This window comes from Hemibagrus wyckioides, linkage group LG06 (genome assembly GCF_019097595.1).
Source record: "Hemibagrus wyckioides isolate EC202008001 linkage group LG06, SWU_Hwy_1.0, whole genome shotgun sequence".
Classification (NCBI taxonomy): domain Eukaryota; kingdom Metazoa; phylum Chordata; class Actinopteri; order Siluriformes; family Bagridae; genus Hemibagrus; species Hemibagrus wyckioides.
In genome coordinates, this window is record NC_080715.1 from 9,723,493 (window position 1) to 9,750,346 (window position 26,854).

The window sequence follows — 26,854 nt, forward strand, 5'->3', positions numbered from 1 at the left end:
TACATGACCATATTTACACAGTGTGGCTAAAAACACTGCTTTTTTAAAAAAAACAAACTCATCAGGATCAATTAAAATATGAAATTCTTTCTTTAAACCACAATGACATTTGCCCATCTCTGACCATATTCTAAAACTAAAAGCTGCTGGTTAAAATAAAAATTTTACCTGGAAATACGGAAAGTCCTTTCATATTGCTTCTTAAAAAAATCAGTTTACAAAAGAAACATCATTTTTACACTCTTGTTAGAGTTCGATATGCCATAGCTTTTATATATTGCATTTCTGTAAAGCTGCTTTGTCTACTGTTAAAACCACTATACAAATAAAATTGAATTTAACTGAAATGAATATATCCAGACTGGAAAGACAACTAGTAAAAAGCTAAAATCCTTTGGATACATCAGCAACTTACATCGCCATCACTAACAAACTCCGAGTCATATGGAAATAATTCATTAATTTATATACTTTAATGGAATTACAAGCATTTCACCACCAAGTTGCAATGTGGCTAGCCTTCTGAAAGACAAATCAGAGCAAAGGAAAAGCAGTAGGATGTTAATCACTATGGAGAACAGGAAGGAGATCACAGGCCCCCTGAGGGAGAGATCAGTGCCTAGGTGAGGGTCTTCCCGTTGAGGGCTGGGGCAGACGTTGCTTGGCCATCTCCACATCCATGTCCACGAATGTGTAAATGTTGTAATTGTGATGTTGCAGGTTCTTGTATGTGGTGTTGTCGAATGGCTCCGGTTCGGGGGCCGGGGCCGCTTCTGTAAAAGGCAGGCATAAAATAGCAAAAATTACATATACAAAACTGATACTAACAAAACAAAAACACAACCACACATAATTAACTTTCTTATTCAAAAAAATCACCACTGATAAAACTTAATGCATAAAATTTTATACAACTGTTTTTATCTTTATCCATCTTTAAGATTTTGGGAAATGTAAAACTATATTACATGATGGCAAACAAACTATCCTTATAGTGTCAGACCTCCAGCTTGTTAGAAACAAAATGCATCCAACGTTTGTCTTAACACTTTTTACTTCCTGGCTTGAAAGGAACGTTTGATGGGAATATTCACACTTCTGCCAGCATTGTTTTACAGTAGTTACTTCTTACTCTTTTCCATGTCACTCAACCTCAAATGCCTCTCTTTGTCACGAACATCAAGCTGAAAGGAGTGTGAACGGCCCAAGGCCTCATGTCTGATCTACAGACAACTCACAGCTTCTTTCATTTAAGCTTAACTGGGTGATTTTCCATTTAATTCTCAATTACATAAATCAGTTTTCCCATCTACGTGCTGTAGTGTATGAACGAAATTTGTTTTATATGAAAATAAATTGTGGTTTCTTTTTAAATAGCACACATTTCAGCCTCTCTTTTTACATTTTAATCACTAAAATGTAAATTTCATAGCTATATGTGGGTTAAGAAGTGACAAGTATAAAATAATTGGTCATAAACATTAAGGGAAAAAAAAGAACAGATTGAAAAGGAAACAGAAGGCGACGTGGTTGGTGAAGGGTGGGGCTGCAGGTAACACTTAGATCTGAAGGCATCATATGATAATTAGACACAGGAAAAGAAAAGGTGACAAATCAGCAAGAGGCGATTTAAAGAGGTGACTTCAACCAGCACCATCCACTTGTGATGTCTAACACTGTGACACTAATTAACATCTTAATAACAACATTATCTACACTTAACATCAGCTGGCACAAGTTGCAGTAAAATAGCTTAAAAGATGTGTTTTAAAAAGAAACAATATAAAAAAGGGGGGTTGAGGGCAAAGTTTATATGCTCCAGAATGAGAAAACGAAATGCAAATGTGAAATATTAATCGTGTTTGTCCGGGAAACACTGTTTAGCCAAAAGATGTTGATTAATGTTCTACAACAGCAGCAGCTCTCACGGTAGCTTAAAACAAATGTTAAACACAGAGTTTAGCAGGGAAACCGATCTAAAAAGTGTGTCATTTCTGATATGTTGAAGGTTTTTTTTCTTGAAAAGAATGGCTTTTGGCATTTTTTTGGAAGGAGTCTCCAGTGTCATCACTTTTTTTTTTTAACAGTCAAAAGCTGAAGGTCTTCCTGATGGAGAACTTGGCTGTTTTTGTCTTGCTTTATCAACTTCAAGAGAGGCTTCACTTCAAGCGACAACACCACCACCCCTGTGTTCAACTATTTTTCTAAATCAGCACATCTTGACTTGTCTAAAGAGTACACAAACATTTGCACTCAACTACATAAAGCATTCAGTCAAGAAGTAATAAGAAAGAAAGAAACAAAGAAAGAAAGAAAGAAAATGAAACTAAAGGAAGCTTGGGTAAGAAGTGTAAGAACAGTCCTTTTACATTTTTGGTCATTCTAACACAGATAAAAGTTATATTAAAGGTATAAATAAAGGTATATTAACAGTGTATAATTTCAGTGTATAACAATAAATCTATTAAAATATAATAATAAAACTAAAAAAAGGATTTTAAAAAAGCCTTCAGTTACAAACTGCTACTTCAAAAGGCAGTGTTTACAGTGAAAATATCCAAAAAGAGAAGGACCCAAGCTATGTAAAAGGACTATTAGTCTTGAGGCAACTTTCGTAAATAATATGTATTAAAAATCCAGTAAACGTAAACAAGATAGCCTCGAATAAGCAAGTATGGAGGGAAAATAGCGTGTATGGATTTTAGACCAAAACTCTACAGTAAAAGAATACAGACTAAAGAGAGGAAAACCAATCTGAACCTTCAGATTTGAATGGAGGAGGTCATTTCTAAGACTTTCAACCCAACACTTATTCATTTACTCATTCATGCATGGAAAGTGAACACAAGCTTGTGTCCTGAAAGGCAAAAGGCGGACATGCTGGAGTTAAAGAGGCGGAGTCTCATTCGATATAGACTGAATTTGTGTTGTAAATCAAAGACAACTGAATTAGACCAGGAATATAAACACCTATTTTGGCTGTTATCAGGACTTTTTGTATTTTCCAAATTAGTATTTTCAAAGTCAATAATGTGTCTATGTGGCCGCTCAGGAGGAGTGAAAAGGATTTTAAGGGAGATGTGGTGTGTACCCTCTGGTGCAGTCGCTGCTTCAGGTTCGGCTCGGACTTCTTCTGCGTCAGTAATTACAGGAGCGGTGTCCACTAACTCTTCAGCTGCAGCTACAGCTTCTGTCGTCTCTGGTGCAGGTTTGATTTCGACTTTTGGTTCTGATGCCACTTTGGTAGCAGACTCAAGGACGATTTCTGGTGTGGGTTTAGCAGCTACGCTAGGGGCTGAATCGGTGACAGGTTCAGGGATGCCATCAGATACTTTTGAAGACTTCACCTCAACACCTGCTTTTTTTTCCGGTATAATTTCCGCTTGAGTTTTAACGCTTTCAGCTGTGCATAAAACAGGAGCAGGGTCAACTATCTCTTCTGATGAGGCTGCTGCTGTGCTCGAAGCAGGTACTTTATTAGATGTAGGTTCAGTCACCTCTTCCCTGACTTCTGGTGCTCTTACAGGTGAACCCTCAGTAGCTCTTACAGGTGAACCCTCAGTAGCTCTTACAGGTGAACCCTCAGTAGCTCTTACAGGTGAACCCTCAGTAGCTCTTACAGGTGAACCCTCAGTTTCTCCTACAGGTGAACCCTCAGTTTCTCCTACAGGTGAACCCTCAGTTTCTCCTACAGGTGAACCCTCAGTTTCTCCTACAGGTGAACCCTCAGTTTCTCCTACAGGTGAACCTTTAGGTGAATCTTCAGGAACAGAAGGTTGTACATGTTTAGGAACATCTCCGGTCTTCACACCTGAAGTGGGCTCCTCCATCGTAGCTGATGGCATTTCTTCTTGTCCGGCTTTATCTTCAGTCTGGACCTCTGGTTTGGTCATTTCAGTCTTTGGTTTTTCATCATCAGAATCGGAGTCAGAATCAGAATCGCTGGAAGATGACGAAGAAGATGTATCATCATCATCTTTTGGTGCCTCATCAGCACTAGTTGGACTTGTTGCATCTTTGTTCCTAGATGTCTCTGCAACTGGAGGAGTTTCTGCTGCTGCACCAACGCCGCAGCTTTCCGTTTCGGCTTTGACAGAAGCATCAGTTACCGGTTCAGCTTGTTTGGCATCGACAGTAGTGATAGTTTTTTCACTCAAAGCTTCACATGAAACCTGAGGTGTTGAGGCAACTGTAGCCACTGTGCTTTCACCTGGCACGGGATCCCCGCTTTGTTCATATTCGCCTATTGCAACACCTTGACTGAGAGATCCTGGAGTGGAAACTCTAGTAGGGAAGGCAACAGTGGTCTTGTAGGCTAGCAGAGCAGCCCTCTCGTCAGGAGCCTCTAAGGCTGAGAAAACGGCAAATGGGATACATATTGTGAGCTGTTTATCTTTCACACAATCCTGACTCCAGGAAGCAACATCCTTGTGACCAAAGTTGACAGCAAAAAAAAAATCTACTGTTCTATTTATGCCATATGACAAAAAACATGCATGCTGCACTCTCAAATATACTGTGGTCTTGTTTTAAAGAAGCAGTTTGTAACTATATGAGCCCTCTGCTGCCTGAGAGGTGAATTACAATTGAAATGAAAACACAGACTGACCCCATCCTTTCTGCTGACAACTAATTCTGCCTCATGGGTTGAATGTTGTAAATTGTAAAGTAAAAAAAATTGAGCATTTCTGTCCAAATGCTTTAAAAGAAACTTAAAACAAAACTTTCTGCACCATAAATGCACACATCAGCACTTGATTCAAATAGTCATACTGCCACTGATCTGTTTTCTTTTTACATACACACTTTTATATTTTCCCTTATACTTTCTTCACTTTTCCACCCGCAATTATTTCTATTTGATTGGAATTTTATTAAAACTCTATTCTTAGTATATTTTTGTTTTTGTATATTTTTTATCATATATTTAAATATAATTCTTTATTTTATACTCTTATCGATTCTTTAAGTGATAAAGAAAATTTTAATTTGATAAAAACATTTTAAAAGAAAATATTCCAAAAACTTATTCTGCTTTTGTTTCTAATTCTATAATAACTTTATTTTTATTCTACTTTTATGACACAGAGTTAAAATGCATTCCACTACATCATACTGTGTATAAAATCTGAATTAAAATTGAGTAAAAAAATAATGCATATCTGATAGATGGCAAAATTGCAAGTCACACTTTTTCTAATAGACCTTTGCAATTATGTGATTGCTAAAGGGTTCAAAAAACATTTTTCTTTCAAATCACAAACTGCTCCTTTAAGTTTTGAAATTTACCCAGTTATATGTGATTTGCAGTAAAATAGCACTTGTGTGGGTGAGTAAGCAGAAAATGTTACTGAAAATACATTAATGTCTTTTGTGCCATGAAAGCAATTTCCAGTGTGAACAAAAATAAAGAAAATCAGACATTTATATGTCCTTTTGTACCATTAGCCTAAATACATTATTCCCCTAAAAATAAATAATATAATTCGATCATATTACCTTTCTCTGCACACTCAATACAAGTAAATATAATGAAGACATGTACTTATGCCATAAATCCTTATGCAGGCCAAGCCAAAAAACAAAACCATAGCTGTGTGTTGATGTTAGGCAGCTGAAGCGCTGAATTAAAGATGACAAAATGCTGTAAAAAATATGTGAAACTGATTAACTGTTAATCAAGTCAAAGCATTGAATGAAAAAGGCATGCTATTACTCTTACTTGAAGCTTTCTTTGTTGGTTTCTTGGGTGCCTCAGTTTTAGTGCAGAAAGCTGCAGAGAGTGGAGTTCTCACTGAGCCCCAGCCATCCTGTCGGAGGCACTGAATATAAACAAGGAATAGTATTTAATGTAGAGTAAATTATTATAGGAGTGCATCATTTAAAGCTTTCTTTCAGGATTTGTAAGAAAAGATGAACCAGAAACAAAACACACACAATTATATTCTGATCACCAATTTAGCTCAATTTATACCGCAATTATCATAAACCAGCCCCAAAAGACATTGTTCTAGCTCACTATATAATGACAAGTGATAATTAAAGCAACCGTGTCTTAGTAGCCACCATGGGCCACTAGAACAGCCTTGGCATAGATTCTGCAAATGTCTAAAAGTGTATTGAAGAGATGAACATTCTTCCTAAAGATTTTCTCTCAGCTGGCGTTTTGATGATAGTGCTGGAGAGCAAAGTCTAAAACAGGGCTGTCCAGTCTTATCCAGAAAGGTCTTGGGTGGAGTCAGGAAGCCACACCTGAGACTACTGAAAGCCAAACTCACCTGATTAAACAGATGGAATCAGGTGCGGCTCCTGCTTGAATAGACAAGTAGCAAAAAGTGAAAAGTAGCAACCAAACCGACCGTTTGTGGATGGGTTTGACCCTGATCTAATATCTCATTACTAAAGCTCACACAGGCCACTGTATTGGGAACTGGGTAATGATTTAGATGCACTAAATTGGTAGCTATAAGGCTCCTTTCCTTGCATATATATTCCTTGCTTCCTCTGTAACAACACAAAGTGCATTTCAAACAATAAAAAAAAAACTACTACCTATGCACAACTAGACAACTCGACATAGATAGATAGATAGATAGATAGATAGATAGATAGATAGATAGATAGATAGATAGATAGATAGATACAGATACATAGAGAGACAGACAGACAGAAATAGACAAATAGACAGACAGAAATAGACAGATAGATAGATAGACAGAAATAGACAAAGAGATAGACAGAAATAGACAAACAGATAGACAGACAGATAGATAGACAGATAGATTCCCAATATAGCACGTTGATTGATTCACAATGTCAGCATTGTTTGCTGTAGGGTCTTAATTAGATCCAGTTAAAACTCATACAAAATTCATATAATATACCGATTACAAAAGCAAGAGTGATATTCAGCATTATTTTCCATAACGGTTAACGCCAGAACTGTAGTTTAACTGTAGTTTGTTTATGCTACAATTTATCGTGTAACGAATTATGTAAGTCGCGTTATGAGGTTATTAAGGACGGTTTATAATTGGCATTTAGTTTTATATCAAAATTAAATACAAAACAACCAACAAAGTTGTGGATAAAACTGTCCTTGCACTTGCGGTATTTATGTCACACTTTAATCTTTTAGTTTTTAATTTTACCTTCAACGTTCCGAGTCGTCCTAGCCTTAGCAGGGAGGTCGCCATCTTTGTGCTCCTTATATTATTGTACGTGCAGAAAAGCGACTTTAATTGAAGCGTTCCGGGAATTGAAAAGATGATTTATTCCTTATTTCAGACATTATTTTTTTTTCTATCTATCAATATATAATGGTTTACAATATCACAAAGGTTAATACTGTTGCGACAATCCAGATACACTTGCAAATATGACTATAATGAAACAGAATATTAGTAATGTAAATATACACTCAGTAGCCCCTATAAGATAGGCTTTATATTATATCTGCACTATGATACCGTTTATTAAATGAAAGTATAATGTAATACATCTTTATACACATTTATTAACTGTAGCCAGATACCTGCAGGTGAATTAAGTACCAGATGCCTTAATGTCAGATAAACAGTTGTTCACCTAATTTATTCAGCTAACACATGTCCTGTGGTCAGACACAGACCAATTTACACATACTGTGCATGAGCTGGTCTCTAATTGTACACTGACTGTAACTGAACAATCCAGCTCAGTCTGACCAGCTCCCAAGTTGACAAAACACAGTCCAAGCTGGTTGTGGGTGTATATTTGATGCAGCTTAGCAGTTGTGTGCCTTGCTGACATCACTGCAAATACAGTTCATTGTGTAAAATGGGTATATGTAGAACTCAGAAGGACTGAAGAATCATCATACAGACATATTTGCTTGAATATATAGTTTGTTATTTGAGGAAACGTTCAATCATCACAGTTAGATAGCTAGCTTGTAGTTAACCAAACATGGAAAATAATAATTATAAGAATTCATATCAAATAATATGTCAGGGTCAATTTTACCTTAAAGTGGCAAGTAAGCTGCACACACTACTTCAGTGTCACTTTAATAGTCCAGCAACCAAATAATATCTGGCCAGCTGTGGGCCTTATTCTTTGATGGAAAGGGTCAAGTGTGCGTACATCATTGCAACAGAAGATCTACAGTCAGTAACTGAATCTAACCAAAAAGTCTACAAAATATGGACACTGATAAGATTATTAATTTATTATAGAATTGTATAAGCTACTAAATATATAAATTAGAACATTTTGGTTGCTTCAAAATAAATTACTCTAGAAACGGTTATGACTCTGGGTTACTAAGCAGAAGGTCAAGGTTCATGCCCGAGCAAGGCCCTTAACTCTCTCTTCCTAAACAAGCAAGAAAGCCCTTGAAACCAAATTCCTAACAAGCATGGGTATGCAAAAAAAAGAGGATTTCATTGTGTTGTAATGTTAAAGGGATAAATTATTGCTTTTTAATATGAAGCAAATCTGAAAATCTGACCTTGTCAATGCATATGGCGGTGTCCAATCTCACCCGGTGCGAGTGCGGGTTTTCATTCCAACCAAGCATAAGCCAAACCTGAGTCTATAGAAAGCCAAGAACAACTGAATAAACAGGTGGAATCAGATGTGGCTCCCGCTTGATTGGAATGTAATGGTAATGACAATGAAGAAAAAAAACTTTGAAGAACATTAAAAAAAATGATTTTTCACAAATTTTTTGTAAAGGTCCATAACCAGGTTAGACACAGAAAAACAGTACACACATCTATATATTTATTAAGTTCATTCTTCACTCATAGAAACTGAGAAACAATGCAGAAGCCTAGAAACAATGCCACCTGTACTGTAATTGGATACATATACAAAGACAGGTTTTCATGTGAATGCTGATAAGGCTTCACAGTCTAATAAAAATATATGGCAAAAAAGAGCAACAGAGGCCTCATCCCAGGCTGAGGCACAAGGTGGTGTAATGGTGTGAAAAGGTTGTTTACTTGGTGGACACTTCATCCAGCTTTGGTTCTGTAATAAATAAAAAAGTCATTTTAATTAAAGCCTCAGGCTTACTACTAAATGTAGAAACAGATTATCACTAGATTGCTAGCTTTGTGTTCATATTTATTTCATGCTTAACTGATCCTCCTAATTACAACCAATATAAATGTATAATTTAGTAAGGATGCAAAAAAAGTTTAAGTTAAAGGCTACATAAAAGCCTATATAAATGAAACTACACAGATACACATGAGAAATCTTTGCACCCTGCATAGTTCTGTATAAATTTTAGACATCCCATTACATTATATTTATGCTCATTACATTCTCCCCCCACGCCCCAGGAGGCAAAAGTACTAACCACTAAGCCTCACCTAAAACCTTTATGTACGATAAATAACATGTACTTTACCTGAAGCAGAAATATAAATAGAAGGGTTCTACTTCTAATCAAGAAGCACGTTACCTAAGGTGTCTCCTCTCCTTTGTAAGAACAAGATTTCTGTATTTTTTTTCACCACTGGTGATCAGTAACACAAGCCCACATCACCTTAAGTGTAGGTTTAACACATAACATGGTCATTAAAATGACTGCTGACATTTGCTTCTAGTTTAAAATCATGTTTCCACATCCCTGATATGACTCAAGTCTGCCTTTGCAGCTCTGTGTGAAGGCCCCAAGCTTTGTTTCAAATAAAAATACAGACACAACATATGCAAACAATTCCCTCATAGAAATGGGCAACAACACAAGTTTGTATTTACAGAACAAAAAGGTTAGAATTTTATGTTATACTATTATGAGAGTTCTAATATGGTTGCTAGGTTTGCTTGTGCTTAATCGTTCAGCTTTTGCTCACTAGTTTACTCGCATGGTTGATCAGACTGTATGAGCTCATTCAAGCGTGAACATAGTTTTAATAACAGAGGCATGAATGGGATGAGCAATTAGCTTCGGGCTACGAAGGTAAGTCTTACGTAAGGTTTACCCAGGAATAGATTTGCCTACGTTATAATAAAAGGGGGAAATTCTGATGAAGTAAACAACACAATAACACAGTGTATTTGTACTTGGTATGTACAAACCATATCTAATAGCATTGCCTTGTAGCATTGCTTCAAAGCTCAGTTATGGTAATTAAAATAAACCATTGACCCACCAGGGAAATTAAACTCTGGGAATGATTCCAGGTCTCCACCACCATATAGTCTTTGTAGTTTGGCGATTTCCTCAGCCAGGGCCTTGTGGTATTCAGGACCTGCGTCAACTAGACCACTAGTTCTCCTGGTAATACAGGAGGAAGCAGTTATGTAAACACACACTGACTGAACAATTATTACCAAAAAGCAGTGAAAAGTTAATTTATTTAAATTCAGAAATAATGTGGTAATGAGTTTATATGGCCAAAATGCCACATACTGTATGAAGCTGTCACATCAGGATGAGAAACACTTACGTGCTCATTGAGGAATAGCTGCGAATGGAATCCAAGAAGAGCTTCTGAATAGGGTCCAAGCCAGCTAACAGGCAAAGAAAGAAGCAAAGTGTTTAGCACATCTTCTTACATACACAGGATATTTCTTGCATAAACATACTGTATATTAACTGACTGATCGATAGATCGATAGATCGATAGATAGATAGATCGATAGATCGATAGATAGATAGATAGATAGATAGATAGATAGATAGATAGATAGATAGATAGATAGATAGATAGATAGAATATAGGGTCGTGCTTCTGAATTTCAAAACAAAATTAGTGAAGACTTCCAGACTGATTTCCCCAAAAGCCAATACTATATAGTTAGAGACTGATTTTCAAGATCTTTCAAGCTTTTTTCTTCATATTTTTTCCCTACTTTCTTTTTGCTATATTTTAAAGCCCACTGACTGCTTTCTATATATTATTTCTATAAATATTTCTGCTTTATTGCAAAAAATAAGGAAAACTTAATGGACTTTGAACCTTAGCGACCTGGTATATATTATTATCACAGACCCTCCATATTTTTTTTTAATAATTTCTGAATTTCTAAAGTTTTTCCAAGTCAAATGATTGAAATTAACCCACTTTACATTGATATGTATAAGTTGTGTGCTATTGGCAGGAAGCTCAAGAGTTCAAATCTTTTTGCCTGCGAGTGTTACATAAAGGATGTTACATATGCCTAGATTATATTCTTCTGATAAATAAATTTTGTATACTAGTATACAAAGTATAATTTTGTATAAATAAATAAACACACCATTGTGTGTGTGTGTGTGTACCACCATGCAGACTGAAAGAGGAAAAATTATTAAATGACTAATACCATGCACATCTCCCCAGAAGGAACAGTAAGTCACAGAGTGTCAAAGAGCAAGCAAAGATGAAAGAGGTCCAGTCTGTTCTACAAATCTAAATGAAAAGAAAACCACCATATTGAACATTTTTGTTTCAATTCAATATGATATAAGCAATATGCAATATTTTTCAAATACATGAAATCATTGCCATCCTAATCTTAACAAAAGCTTTACTAACTACAGTTTTTAAAAACTGTTGCAATAATGTGTGAAAGACCAATTCACAACTGCATTTTCAAGCACTGGAGAAGACAAAAATGAAAGCAAGGCATAGAAAGAAAGAGAGAGAAAAAAAAAGGTTAGGAAGGTTAACATGTACCACATGTCATTAAACATAATAGAAGAGAAATCAAAATTCAAGTACAGCAGATATGTACAAGATTTGCTGAAAGTCAATGATCCACTTGCAACCCTGTAGTGAGAAATATTGAGTTACAAGCCAATAAAGTAAAAGTGCACATGATGCATGATGGACACATTGCATGGGGATAATATAACTAGGATAGACTAGATATGTTCATCATCCAAGCCAGAACATGGGCAAAAGCCCAAAATGCAAAAAATGTCTGCAAGTACAAGCTAGAGTTGTTACAGTGTCAGTGTCTAGGTTAGTCACAGTGAATGATGAGTTAGTTACCTCACGCTATATACACTATACAATACACTATTTAAAATGCAACTCCCTCTTTCATGGCCAGCATGCCTCTTTTCCTCACATCCACTCTCTAGTCCATTTCATCTTATAATAAAATGCTAAAAACAGCAAGCCAAATTTATCAAGCTGGATAAGACTGGATTTTCTTTGTTCATTGGAGGATTGACGCAATAAACTTTCATGAAAATCTTGTAATTAAGATCATTAATATACTACTCATGCTCCTGAGTGGGTGTGAAAATGTAAGCTGGAAAATAATATGCTCTTTTTTTATTGGTATAAATGTGAGTCATAATATCTTTCACTTTTGTGGAGAATTGTAGGCAATACTAAATGCAAAATCAGCCTTGCTGTGCACACGGGTGATTTGCATACATCGACATACGTTTTAGAGTGAAAGTAAAATCTGAATCTTTTGTCTATCCAGAGGAAATGTTTAGTCCAATTTATGGAAAGATTGATGCATATGGCCCAATGTAAGATATTCAGTGGAACTATCATTCCACAAAAATAGCTTTGGCTAAAGACTACATTCTGGGGAAAGAGGTTTTGTCTCTTTTCTTTAGTATAAAAACACTCCAGGAAGTGCTCTTTTCTTTCGTTTCCCATAGAATTCAAAGCAAAATGAAGTACTGGCCGAGTTTAAAATATATAAATGATAAAAGATTTAAAGCCTACATACATGCATGTAGTTATAATTTGACCAAATGGTGCTCCACACGACTTTTGTACAAAGATTTTTTATAATAAATGTACTTTTAAATGGTTAGTTAGTACTGTGCAGCCATGAAATGATAATATTTTCAGACTAGGTCATCATACTGTGACGATTTCTGACCATAACACCCTTGGCACAAAGGGTCAGACCCTTTATGTTCGATTAAACCTTGAGTAGAAGTTGCTGCTGTCCACGTGAACACAGCCCAATTTGAGTGATTTAAGTCTACTTGGCCGCAGTAACACTACTAAGCTGTGGCAGCACTGGCAATACACAACTAAAAGCTTTACATAATGAAAATAATTTTTGTTTAACAAATTTAAGTGTCTGAGTTCTGTGAAGCAATGCCTTAAATAAAGACGTAAGCCTATGCCTATTTATTTACTATAAAATCCAGTATAATAGTATTAGAGTATAAAGAGCAGTAGGTAAGGGAGGTGGTGGAGGTGTATACCATCAGGCGCATCCACTACGACAGGAGGTTCTGCTGCATCTGTGATCACAGTGGCAATGTCATCGGGCTTTTCTGCCGGGACAGCTTCACTAACATCAGCAACTTCAGCTACAGTTTCAGCAATTGCTTCCACTACTTCAGCAACAGCTTTAACAGGGACAGTTTCTGCAATGACTTCAGTTACTGCTTCGGCAGCAGCTTCTAGTACAGCCTCAACAACTTCTGTTACTGGGGAAGCATCAGCTTCAAGAGAAGATGGAGCTTCAGTTGCAACGTCTGTGGGGGGAGCTTCTGCTGCAGCTTCTGTTGGGGTCACTTCTGTCATAACTTCAGGATCGGTTTCGGTGGTGGCTGCTTCAGCTGTAACTTCTGGGATAACGTCTGTGGGGGCTGCTTCATCTGTAGACTCTGGGGTAATTGCCGTGGTGGTTGTTTCTGCCATAATTTCTGGGGTTGCTTCGGAAGCAACTACAGCAGTGGTTGCTCCAGATGTAACTCCTGCAGCAACCCCTGTAGTAGCAGCATCAACTGTAGGTTCGGGAGAAAATTCTGCTGGAGCTGCTTGAGCTGTGACTTCTGCAACAATTTCTGCTGGAGCTGCATCAGTGGCAACAGGGAAAACTGCTTCTGGGGTAACTTCTGAAATGGGTATGGCTACAGCAGCAGCAGCCTCAGCAGTGGGTGCAGCTTCAGTAATACATGCAGCAGGAGCAGTTGTTTCAGCACTTGGTGAAGTTTCTTCTGCAGGTACAGTTTCAAACACAGCTTCAGTAACGGGGGAGGTGACTTCTGATGTCGTTTCAGCAATAGGTGTAGCTTCAGCTGTGACCTCTGCAACTGGTGCAGCAGTTTCTATAGCAGGTTGAGCTGCAGTGATTTTGCTTGCTGGAGGTACAGTAATGGCTTCAGCAGTTTGGGGTGCTGCAGCTTGCTTGGGAATGGCTGTAGCTATGGCAGAAACAGCTCCAGCAGCAGTGGTGGCAGCTGCAGCAGCAGCAGGTGTTACAACTTCCTTGGTGACTTCTGGGTAGGATTTGTGTTGGACAAGCTTTTCTATATCAAAGTATGTTTTCGATTTGGACTTTTCTGTGACAAAAAGAAAGGAGGGCAAAGATATAAAGATTATTAAATCAGCCAACCCTAGCTCTGACAATGTGGTGCAAGTATGAAGTAATATTCATGTTTTTCAAGCTGGGTCTGTTTTGATTAAGAGTTCAGTAATCTTGGTCGAGTGTAGAGGTACAAAAACTCCAGTAACTTTGTGCAGACTTGAGGCTGGGTAGCAAATAATGTGATTGGTAGACTGGCCTACTTCAAGTGAATGGTAGTGAAAATGCATTAACCTAGAAAACAATCAGATTTGCATCTGAACTATTCAATATACTCTATAACCATGCATCTTTAACTGATATTATTATTATTCAGTAAGGATAATACATTCATACCCATCCTGTGATATTATAGAAATTCCTGTAGCTCTTGATCTTCCAAGAAAATTATACAGAGGCTTGATTTTGCATCGATCTTAAAAGCACTGCAAACCATAGGAATGTGGTATTGACCTTTACATTAGCTCCAGTTGCCTTAATTTGGGTCTTGTGTTAGCTTCAGAGGCTTCAAAGTGTCACCTTATGGACAGATTGCTGAAACAAATAAACACTATGGTGCTAAACTCTATTTTGAAGATCTTTTTCTGTGAGTGAAGATCTGAGTGAATAAACCAGATTTGTCCTGCATTACCATTTCTGTCTTGATTCAGATATTCTTTATCAGCTTTTCAGATAAAACTGTGGCAATTCTTAGTCCTGGTGGTGGTTATAGATCATTCTGGTGATGTCAGATGGACGTGCTATCCACTCTTAGAAACAAACAACGCAACCTAACACTTGTTGAGCTATTCACAGGAGTTGCCTATGGACGGTATGTACAAAAGACAAGTTTGTGGATGTGGTATGCCATCTTCATAACATAAGACGCATACACACATTTATTTTCGGCAAGCTCCATGCACTATTTTTCTATAGTGGGGAATAAAACTGCTTTGATTTTCTGTCTTTATTTATTTATTTATTTTATTTCTATGATATGTTATCTTAAAAATTATATCTTGGACCATATTTCAGAATGTATTTAAACATTTAATTATATGGATAGAAATTTACCCTTTGTAATCTTTTAAAAAAATGTCCCACTATAATGCATTTCACATTGTTCAGCTACTTGTTTAGACACAATTGCTATTTTATTTACCTGGTTAATTAAAAATGTTGCTACCACACTTTTTGCTGTTAACATGCCAATGGTGTGTGGACATCTGACCATCTCACCCATATGTGCCCATATGTGGAAGCACACAATTATATGGGATGACTTTTTACGCTATAGGATTACAATTTTCCTTCACTGGAACTAAGAGGCACAAACCTGTTCCAGCATGACAAGGCACCTGTTCAAAAAATGCAATACAATGCTGGAAAAGATGAACTTGGCTGTCCTGCACAGAGCCCTGACCTCAACTCCAGTGAACAACATTGGGAACTGGAATGCAGACAGTCCCACCAGCACTTCTCTCCCAGCTATGGTGCCTAATGATCTCTCACTAATGAATGAGCACAAATCATGACAGCCATGCTCAAAAATCTAGTTGAAAGCCTTCCCAGAACAGTGGAGTTTATTACAACAAAACAGAGGAGACTAAATCTAGAACTGGGTGTGGAAGGGCTGGGGTGGGTGCAAGTTTTCATTCCAATCAAGCAGGAGCCACACCTGATTCCACCTGTTAAATCAACTGATTTTGGCTTTCAGTAGACTCAGGTGTGGCTTCTGCTCAGTTGGATGAAAAACCTGCACCCACCCCAGCCCTTTGCAGATAAGGTTTGCCTTACAGTCTATAGTGTACAAATCTACTATCATATTTTTGTATCACTAGTGTATGTGTGATACACCTGTATTAATCTCAAGACATAAAGAAGAAAACAATGCATTCTTTGTATTCATTCACTGTATTCTATTCTTTCGTACCTTTGTTGGACTTTTTGGATTTCTTGCCTTCCCCAGATTTTGAACTGAGAGCGACTGCTGGGGCTTTTGGTAATGCACTCAAGCTCTCTGCCTGCAGGGCCTAATAAAAGAAAGGAAATTAGTCTCTGTACTGTGTTCCAGTTCATAATTCTGCACATTTTTCGTTGGTTTTGATCTGTATCAAAGCTTGTCATATCTGAAATGAAATAACATCTGAGCAAATAAAGTGAAGAAATTCAGCTTTTTGTGAATTACATTTATTTCACACTTTAGTGAAAATGTGTGCATATTCAGCTGGTTTTTGGACAGGAAACGGGGTAAATTGACCTCTATTTCACAATTTATTTGCAAGTATTCCACGATGTTAAAACAATAGTGATAACAACATGCAACAAGCTTCAAATAGTGCAACCAAACAATGTAAAGTGTGAGAACACGAGATATGCAATGCATTCAGATGTACAGTGTTAGTCAACATAACACATTAATGTCTTATTAGACCTGCTCTGATACTGATCCAGTGTTTCAGGTCAGTATATAGTCTCTCAATCTGGTATCAGATTGGTGTATCTCTATTTACATTTCAACAGAACAACAGTTTAAAAAGGAACCAAAAACAAAAAAAAATCGAGACATGCTCTATGATGATTATCAGGGATAATACTGGTGTAAAATTGGATTTTATTTAACTGTGATTATATCAATATTAATATCTGTACATACAATACTTGACAGTTATTATCTATAATGATAAGAAAATACACCAATCAGACATAACATTATGAGCAGTGACAGAAGAAGCAAATAAGACTGATGATCTCCTCATCATGGCACCTGTTAGTGGATGGGATATATTAGGCAGCACGTGAACATTTTGTCCTCAAATTTGATGTGTTAGAAGCAGAAAAAATGGGCAAACGTAAGGATTTGAGTGAGTTTGACAAGGACCAAATTGCGATGGCTAGACGACTGGATAAGAGCATCTTCAAAACTGCAGCTCTTGTGGGGTGTTCCCGGTCTGCAGTGGTCAGTATCTATCAAAAGTGGTCCAAGGAAGGAACAGTGGTGAACCGGAGACAGGGTCATGGGTGGCCAAGGCTCACTGATGCACATGCGGCGCGAAGGCTGGACCGTGTGATCCGATCCAACAGACGAGCTACTGTTGCTCAGATTGCTGAAGAAGTTAATGTTGGTTCTGATAGAAAGGTGTCAGAATACACAGTGCATGATGGGACAGGGCTGCTTTGGCAGCAAAAGGGGGGCCAAGACAATATTAGCCAGGTGGTCATAATGTTATGGCTGGTCAGTGTAAACTGGTACATGCAACCCACCACACTACATATATTAGCTGAAATAAAATTATTTGCTAACTGCATACACACATTTCACAGCACCCCTTGAGTGAAATTGACATAAAGCAGAGAAACACGTGGTCACGTGATCTGGGTTTGGACATTATGTAGCAGTTATGGATCAATATAAACAATAACGATAGAAATCTCTTTATTTAGTAAAACTTGTAGTTATAAGTCATAATTTCGAGATGTTAATTTGATAAACATCAGCTGAAGTCAGTTATATTCAAATACACAAATATTCAAAGACGTATTTTTGTTTTATTAATAAGACTGTACTTCACATATAACAGAATTAAGTACCTAATTCAAGTATAATATATATATATATATATATACACACATATGGGTCAAACCCATACTATTAATGATTATTTTTTATTAGTGATTATTTTTCTTGTTATGCATGCGTTCGGATGAACTGCAACAACAATAAAAACAACAACAAAGTACTTCTGTTACCTTTAGAGATCCCAATCGCCCAAATCTGAGCAAGGAAGCTGCCATGTGTTCGCTTTTCAAGCTCTTCCTATAGAAAAGTATAAGAATAACCCTTAAACACTTAACCCTGTCATAAAGTTGACTGCATGATCACAATCTGCACTTTCTTCAGCTAAACTGTGTATGTTTTTTTTATACAACTGCACTAATGAAGTTTTATTGTCAAGAAAAAAGTTTTAACCTTGCAAACAGAAAAGGTAAAAAATCAAACCAGGTTAAATGTCCAGCTTAAAGTCCCTTCGAAATGCTGCAATCAAAGGCAGGTAAATTCAGACCAAAGCTCGACCAAGTCTCTGAGCCTTGAGTTTCATAAACAGGGAAAACGCCCCCATCCTACATTACTCCACCCATCTTCTCTCATTTTACTTCTTTGTTCTTTCATTCTTTTTAAGTATTAAAACTGTCATGCAATGCATCAGTAACGATCATAATCAATACTCTACAATGCACACTAACAATCCACGTTTTATTGTAAAGAAAAGCATATTAATATATGCGTGGATAAATAGTTTATTTATGACGTTCAGTACAACCCAAAGGATGACGTACAGGGGTTGCCAGATCTGTATGAAAACAGAAAATTCACAAAATACTATGCAGCGCTACAGATTACAAATGCATCGCTGTATTAGAACGCACTTAATATAAATCATTTTTGGCATCAAGTATTTAATCTCTCATGCATGCCTAATAACATAGACTACAGTATAGTCTATAAGAATTATACAAGTCTTTTTTTTTAAATAAAAAATCATATATTTGTTGTAAAGTAATTTGCAAGATTGACATTTAATATCATTGCTTCTTTAACAATTAAGTAACTTAGTTTAGTGCAAGTTTACTTTGCTTACTTTAATTGACATGGAGAAGTTTCATATAGTGTCTTCCAGCTACAGCGCTGTTAAATTCTCAATTTGATTTGTCTAATTACTGAAAAGGTACACTATTTTCCCGAAGGTTTTGGGACACCCCTCCAAATCCTTACATTCAGGTGTTGTTTTTCAAGGGTTGGGCTTGGGCCCTTAGTTCCAGTAAAATGAACTCTTAATGCTTCAGTGTACCAAGACATTTTGGACAATTTCATGCTCCCAACTTTGTGGGAACAGTTTGGTGATGGCCTCTTAGAGCAGAGACTGTGAGCCAGGCCTTCACCTCCAACATCAGTGCCTGACCTCACAAATGCGCTTCTAGAGGAATGGTCAAAAATTCCCATAAACACATTCCTAAACCTTGTGGAAAACCTTCCCAGAAGAGTTGAAGCTGTTATAGCTGCAAAGTGCAGGCAATCCCCATATTACATTCATGTGCATGTAAAGGCAGATGTCCCAGTTTTGGAATGGCTCAGGGTCTCCACTCTAATTCATCCCAAAGGTGTTCTATCAGGTTGAGGTCAGGACTCAAGTTCCTCCCTAACAAACTCACTCATCTATGTCTTGGTCTATGGACCTTGCTTTGTGCACTGGCATGCAGTCATGTTGGAACAGGAAGGGGTCATCCCCAAACTGTTCCCACAAAGTTGGGAGCATGAAATTGTCACTATATTGCCAAACTTTTAGCAATATAGTGTATTTTCCTATAACAGAATTTCTAAAATGCTAACACTGATTTTTGAATTGAGATCCAGGGACCTCCAGGGGTCTGTAAATAGTAGTTTAAAGTATATAGATATAAGAATAGAGTTCTCTGTTATAGTGGTGAAATTATTAGTTATTATTTATTGGGATAAGCATAAAAAGCACAGACCTAACATGTTCTTTTTTGAGGAATTGAAAATATTATATGACATTGTTAAATAATGTTCATAAATCAGTACTGAGGGGTTCACTTAATTTATTTTAAATAGGTTCCTGGCTGCAAAACGTTGGAAACCCCTTTTTCTTAAACCTGGCAACATGGGAGTCAGCAGCGTTGTTTACTTCACTGCTTTTTCGTCAAAACCACGCCCACTTCTTCATCCCGCTGCACTCTGATTGGTCGGTGGGACGTTAGTTCGTTCATTTGTTGGGTGATCAAAAAAAGTTATATAAAAGTAAATGAAAGTGGTTTATCCCACTGTAGCATTTCTCTGCAAAGGTTTTAATGTTTGTTTGTTTGTTTGTTTGTTTTTTAATCTTTTCCACCATTCAGTAATTTTAAATTCTGTACGCAAAATTATTGTTTTTTTTAAGTATTTATTAGTGTTTAATTTTTATATTTAAAAAAATGTTAAAATCTTCACAGACTCCAATGAATCAGTGTAAATCTGAGACCTTTCGGTGACTATTATCACAGCGTAAGTCGGGCGATTCATATGGATGACGTAATAATAATGCGACCCGGGTTTTCACACGTGAGTAGTAGCTATCATGGCTGCTGTGTGTTGTGCGGGAGAATGGCTGGTGATGAGCAGCTCGCATCATTTAATAGCTGTGAATATCAAAGAGAGCAGGTCTGAAGTTGTATTTCGATGTAACCGTGTAAAAACGGCGTAATGTGTGTGTTAGTGTAGATACTCGTTGTTGGTGGAGTCAGTGTTAAAATGAGAGTAAAATCTGTTCGTGCAAGTGAAAATGAATTTGATTTCATCTTCCTATTTGTCATGAATACGAGATATTTTATTAATTGGCGGAAAGTACAGCAGTTCTTGGTTGTAGGTCAACAGTTTGTAGGTATTCTACATAAAACATGTTGAACTCCTCTAGAAAAGTATTGGGTAATCAGCTGATCAGTGTTGAATCAGATGTTTCAGCTCAGTGACCAAAATCCCAAGTAGAAAACAGGATGTCAAAGTAGTACATATGTTCTTATAGATGAAATATGATGGATCTCATATATAAAGATGATATTGTGTCCTTTTAATAAAGGGAACCGTTTGTGTTTGACTGCACTAAAGCAGAGCAGAAACCAAAGGAAGCTGAAACTGACAAAAGGTAACCAACCATGCTTGTGTTTCTAATATGGTCTTGATATCGAAGTGTCAATACGTTTGAGCTCTGCTGTAAATCACTAAGAAGAAATAATTCATTTTTTCCCCTGATTTGCCTGATTTAAATAATGTAAAGTTTGTTTTTCCATGATCTGGAAAACATCTCTTTTTATTTTTTGTTAATGCAAATGAACAGCAGTGTTACATATCACGATAAATATTATGTCTGTAAGTATCGAAAGTTTATTTTCTACTGTAGAATTAAATCTTTTCCTTACTCTCTATAGAAACAATTATATAAACCAGCACACTTGAACTTGAGGTGATTTTGCTGAATACAGTCGTTGCTCATGTTTAGTGCTTCACTCTGTACAGTGACGGTGGAGGATCTCAGGAGAAAGGAAGTGACCAGATTCTCGCTCTCGGCTTGTCAGCGTCAGGATGTTACGCTGCTCTGACGGATGACAACAAAAGGCTGATTCTATTTCGCACCCAACCATCGTGGCAGTGCATCAGCACAAGGTATCTGCAGCTGTTCTGTATCAGAGTCACGTGATCTGAAGATTTGATTGAAGTGAATACTGATCTTTCTGCTCTTCAGGTGGGTAGTGCGCAGGTGTACCTCTCTGGTGTTCAGTCAGGCTGAGGATGAGCTCTTTGTGGCAGATAAATCTGGAGATGTCTATTCATTCTCTCTTCTGGAGCCACAGAAACCGGGTGAGCTGAAGCTGGGTCATCTCTCCATGCTACTAGGAGTTGTAAGTGTTTTGTTTTGTTTTTTTCTTTAAAATGAAAGGATATTAGAACAGAGATTCATGCTCTGACATTCTGCATTTCTGCAATGTTTTTACAATTGGGATCTAATCTTACATTCATTGATTATTTTCCTTTACTATCACACCCTAGTTGTATAATTTATAGATTGAAATAGACAGATATATAACACATTGTTCTATGAGGTTACATTCACACTGTTAGTGTGTTTTGAAAGGTGATTGTTCGAAAACTCTTGTAATATTTTGTAAAATTTTTCTACATACACTGATGTAAAAATGACTGTAGTACATCCATGATTATCCTGAGGATATCTTCTGTTATACTTGCTTTAATGTCCCACGTTCTTCTCCCCAGACTCTGTCTCCAGATGATAAGTACATCATCACCGCAGACCGTGATGAGAAGATCAGAGTGAGCCTTTGCAAATCTCCATACAACATTCAGGCCTTCTGTCTGGGACATGGAGAGTAAGTACAGAGCAAGTTTTCACAATAAGTTTTGCTTTAATGTGGATAATATGTCAATAGATCAAAAATATAATCCATTCAGACCTGTTTTTTTTGTTTTTTGTTTTTTTATATCCATGTAATATATTGTCAGGTAATTTATAGTTATCGGTTAAAGTGCTCATGAAACAAATAAGTAACTAATAAGTACATGGATGCAGAAGTTGACTTTTCATTTATGTGCTGGTCTCGTTTTCTGTTGCAGGTTTGTTAGTGCCCTGTGTGTTCCAGCTGGACATCCTGAATGGCTCCTGTCAGGCTCAGGGGTAGGATTCGAATATTTGGTTAAATAAATAAATGCCACTGCAAATTAAGCCACTATATTTTTCATATTTCGAATGTAAAAAATGTAGTGAGAAGCATTGCCACCTAATGGCTCCATGGTCCCCAGTTCGATCCTGAGTTCAGGTTACTGTCTGTGTAGCTTTTCATGTGCTTCTCCCTGTGTCTGGGTTTCCGCTGGGTTATTTCAAAAACATTTTAGTATTCAATTAAATATTCTGTGTATAGCGCTTTTAACAATGGACATTTTCACAAAGTAGCTTTACAGAAATATACAGTACAAAGCTCAGGAAATAGATTATAAACTTTACATTTATCCCTAATGAGCAAGCCAGAGGTGATGGTGGGGAGGAAAAACTCCTTGAGAAAATATGAGAAGCCAGACTCTAAAGGGAACTTCATTCTCATCTGCTTGACACGGCATAGTTTGAATATAAATCATTTCCCTTCTGTAACTGAGTACTGTCTGGTCAAAAGGTGTAATCAGGGAATTCATTCCATTTTTAAGATGAATTCTGTGTTGTTGAAGTAATCATCTGTTCACTGATTGAGGGTAAACCTGTTCATGGTAATTCCAGTAGTATGTGGACTAGCAAAGTGTGCACATGGTGCCCTCTGATGTACTGGGGGTCCCTTTCAGGATGTGTTCCTGCTTCATGCCCAGAGTTCCTAGTGAACGCTCTGAATCCACTGCCACCCTGATCAGGATGAAACCACTAAACATGAAGAATAAATGAATGAACGAACAATGTAAAATAGACATTTTGACCTGAACTGAACATGAAAGCTAAAGTTCTATATAACCGATATAACTGCATACTTGCAGTCAAATATATTTGAACACCTGGACTTTTTGTTTTTATGTGTTCACAACCATTATTATTATATTTGCCGACTTCACGTTTATCTCATTGACACAGTGAGGGTTAAGGATCTTGCTCAGGGTTGCTGGCATTTTAACTCACAACCTTATGATCAGAAGTCCGGTGCAACAGTAATACAGAAAAGCAAATAAATGAGAGAAAGTATTATGCAAAAGTCTATTTTTCTACTGAATCTTTTGTTTTTCTTTTTTGCACTGGTAGGACAGTACAGTGAAACTTTGGCATTATGAGTCTGGCCGGAGGTTACAGAGCATCGACCTACAGCAGCATGGCTTTTCAAAGAGCTCTGATACAGACACTGAAAAGGTAAAAATATACATTTCCTAATGTTTCTAATGTTGAACAATTGAGGCATTGCTGTCTTTAATAGATTATGTCCAATGAAATGGTATAAGCAGAGGCAACAAATATGCACCTGCCTGTCAAATACATTCAGTCTTAGCAATTATAATTATTAGCAATTATTAATTAATAGGAATTTTGCATATATATATATATTATAGTCACATGATATTGTTTTTTCCTATTTCTTTTTCCAGAATTTTAACCATGCACAAAGTCATATTTCATATATCAATAGTGTTACAAAACACACAACTGATTAAAAATTTTCCTATAAACGAGCACCTTTTGTGATCTTTAGCCACTAAGGTTTGCAGTGAGTCGGATCATCAGCTCGCCGGACGGACGCCACGTTGCTGTGCAGTGTGAGAGGTGTGTATCACTTTACTCTTTACTCTGCCCAGTGTAGAACTTACAGTACAGAAGTCTCCTATGAAACTAAATATAGAAATTCAGATCAATGTATACATATATAAATATAAAAATCAGATGTTTTAGCAGTATGAGTATTAATATTATACACTCTTTAAGTAGTGAGGTGGCTTGTTATAAATAACCTGAATACTTTTATGTGTGACTCAAAAAATGCCGTAGATTTAGCCTGTCATAATACGACTGCTTGATTTACCTTAACTGCTGAACTTGGATCATAATCGGATTATTAGCATGTATAAAAACAGATGAACCGGATTTGATGTGATTTTCTTTACTGTCTTTTTTTTTTTTTTTTTGTTCTCTATTTCATTAAAGGTTTCCCTCCATTCAGCTGTTTGCAGTAGAGGAAGGATCAGATGGGCGTTTGACTCCGACTGAGACACTCGCTCTGCCCCAGAATCCCTGGGATATGACCTTTGACACTCAAGGTCGACTCTGGGTCTTATTGGAGAACAAGGACACAAATGTACTTTTGTACACGCACAAAGAGGAGCGCTGGCAGGTATGTATCTATAAACACACACACACAGTTTTCATATGGAAACCATGAGAAACCACTAATTTTCCACTCATGGAAAATGTTTATTCTTCCGATGTTAAAAATGGAAATGTAAGTCATGTTGAAAAATAGGACATTTCTGAACATTAGGTCGTTTTTTCCACATATCCGAAATCTTTTTAAATCTTTAAGATTTGTCATTTTGCTGTCTAAGGTCAGGGTTTTTCTGTGAACAGCTGCCATGTAGAATATAATATTCTGGAAAGTAATTTCCTCTTTTTATTTTTTTATTTAGTAATTTTCCAACAGTGGAGAACCTGACACTTAAATGTTGAAGTTGACTTGGATACGGCATGCTGTGTTTGTGTGTGTGTGTGTGTTTTACAGAGTGAATCAGAAAGCCCTGATCTGCAGAGAGTATCAGAAACACTGCACACCCAGTGGGAGCTCTTTAAAGGTAAAGTGCATCATCCTAATGCTTTACATCAAGATCCCCTTAAGAGACACCGGTGAGAGAATGACTGGTTACAGCTGCTATAAGTGATAACAGAAACTAATTTGTTTTATTGTCATGCCGGTCTTTAATTAATAATTGGAAATCCATGTGGTATGAGAGGAGTAAAACACTTTAGGACATGCTGTTATGGGGAAAATAATCCACTTCAGGGTAGTAAGAGGATCTCATTTTGGATCAGGACACACATCACTACTCTATCATGTATTATTTTTCTATTGCAGCACAACCCAAGTTATTAATCTAAATTTCATTGTTTTTATTTTGAAGCAAGTAATTTTGTTTATAATCTCTTCTCTTCTTTCTTCTTTTCACTCAGCTTCCATCGGTCTGGAGAGTCGGTTCCATCACCTCTACAAGGTGAACTTCGACAACATGGCATCGTACTTACAGAAGAAAAAGGAGCGACTGCTGCAGCAGAATCAGCAGGGAGGAAAGAAGAGAGCAGTACGGCAGTCGAATGGGGCAGCGAAGAAAAGCAAGACGGAGAATGAAAGCGGAGACGTTTCTCAGAAACGCAGCACCGAGAGCTAGGACCTGGGAAAGACGCAGCAGATTTCATTTTTTATATGACTTCATTGGAATTTTGGTGGAAATACCTCTCCATTCAGATTTCATCCTGTGTTTCACATTCTATACATATTATATTTTTGGAAATACACAAAGATTGAAAATGAATTTTAAAATAAATGCTTTTTTGTTTGCTGTACTTTCGGCCCTGAAGTACAATTACTTAAAATTTTCCATTTTAAACCAGCAGAGTGTGAATATTTATGAATATGCATATAATTCAATTTTATTTGTATAGTGCTTTTAACAATGGACATTGTCACAAAACATCTATACAGGAATAAATTAAAATAAAATGTATATTTATCCCTTATGATTAAGCCAGAGGTGACGGTGGTGAGGAAAAATTCCCTGAGATGATATCAGGAAGAAACGTTTTTTTTTTTGTTGAGAGGAACCATACTAAAAAGGGGACCCCATCCTTATCTGAGTGACACCAGAGTGTGAGATTTATAAATCATTTCCCTTCTGTAACTGTACACTATATAGTCAAGTGCAATTGTGTAACCAGGAGCCTCTGAGCAACAGCATAAATTCTGATTTCATAGTTTTCATTTAACATAAGTTCCTTCTTCCTTCCATCAAATGATGGAGACCTGAGCGCAAAACCCATCAGTTTGAAGTAACCGCTATGATCTCCAAGTGATTCTATCCGCAGCAGTCCTTTATACCTCCAGGCTGGCCATTCTCAGCATCAGCAAGCCTCCAGGTGATGAGACTCCAACCAGAAGGGCATCAGGTCTGGAGAGCACAGGGGACCCTGGTACCCAGGAGCACTGGTGTTTTGGCATACCAGTCATAATCACTAAACCTTACTGAGGTTTATGTAATGGATGGATGTTGTAGCCAAATAGTCAAAGCAAAGTGTTATAGGTTTGATCCAGCAGGTGGTGCTAATGGAAAAGCTCCATTTCTTGAACACTAAAGTTCAGCTCCACTTTATCACATTACTGTTTTGTTGTTTTTTTGTTCCCCCTTCTAGTTTATGGTGGCAGCATGCTGAACAGGCTGACTGCAGACATGTTATAAAACACCAGAAGTGCTGGATGACATAACCATATTTTCATTGTGGCGCCTACACGCTTGATTAAAACGCTC

At 37.1% G+C, this 26,854-nt stretch overlaps 3 protein-coding genes across 4 annotated transcripts; 1 reads left to right on the forward strand and 2 right to left on the reverse strand.

Moving 5' to 3' along the window:
• Positions 1–454: 454 nt before the first annotated feature.
• On the reverse strand, positions 455–7,266 carry ndufv3 (NADH:ubiquinone oxidoreductase subunit V3). The gene is made up of 4 exons (XM_058391532.1): positions 7,152–7,266; positions 5,723–5,822; positions 3,092–4,351; positions 455–773 (listed from the first exon to the last, which is right to left on the reverse strand). The coding sequence occupies exons 1-4, from the start codon at positions 7,194–7,196 to the stop codon at positions 613–615; spliced, it is 1,566 nt and encodes a 521-aa protein (XP_058247515.1). The 5' UTR covers positions 7,197–7,266; the 3' UTR covers positions 455–612.
• A 1,478-nt stretch (positions 7,267–8,744) lies between these two features.
• On the reverse strand, positions 8,745–18,528 carry si:ch211-140m22.7 (uncharacterized protein LOC570370 homolog). 2 transcript variants are annotated; one of them, XM_058391533.1, is made up of 7 exons: positions 18,254–18,528; positions 18,004–18,070; positions 16,187–16,286; positions 13,166–14,251; positions 10,446–10,509; positions 10,149–10,273; positions 8,745–9,015 (listed from the first exon to the last, which is right to left on the reverse strand). In XM_058391533.1, exons 2-7 carry the CDS (start codon positions 18,046–18,048, stop codon positions 8,984–8,986), a joined length of 1,452 nt encoding a protein of 483 aa, XP_058247516.1. In that variant the 5' UTR covers positions 18,049–18,070; positions 18,254–18,528; the 3' UTR covers positions 8,745–8,983. The 2 variants fall into 2 exon arrangements, with proteins under 2 accessions (XP_058247516.1, XP_058247517.1); XM_058391534.1 differs by having other exon boundaries at positions 18,224–18,528.
• Positions 18,529–20,341: 1,813 nt separating this feature from the next.
• wdr4 (WD repeat domain 4) lies at positions 20,342–25,895 on the forward strand. The gene is made up of 11 exons (XM_058391142.1): positions 20,342–20,470; positions 20,886–20,951; positions 21,323–21,469; positions 21,549–21,705; positions 22,079–22,191; positions 22,436–22,496; positions 23,598–23,702; positions 24,040–24,110; positions 24,489–24,675; positions 25,060–25,129; positions 25,506–25,895. The coding sequence occupies exons 1-11, from the start codon at positions 20,388–20,390 to the stop codon at positions 25,718–25,720; spliced, it is 1,275 nt and encodes a 424-aa protein (XP_058247125.1). The 5' UTR covers positions 20,342–20,387; the 3' UTR covers positions 25,721–25,895.
• The last annotated feature ends 959 nt before the right edge of the window (positions 25,896–26,854 follow it).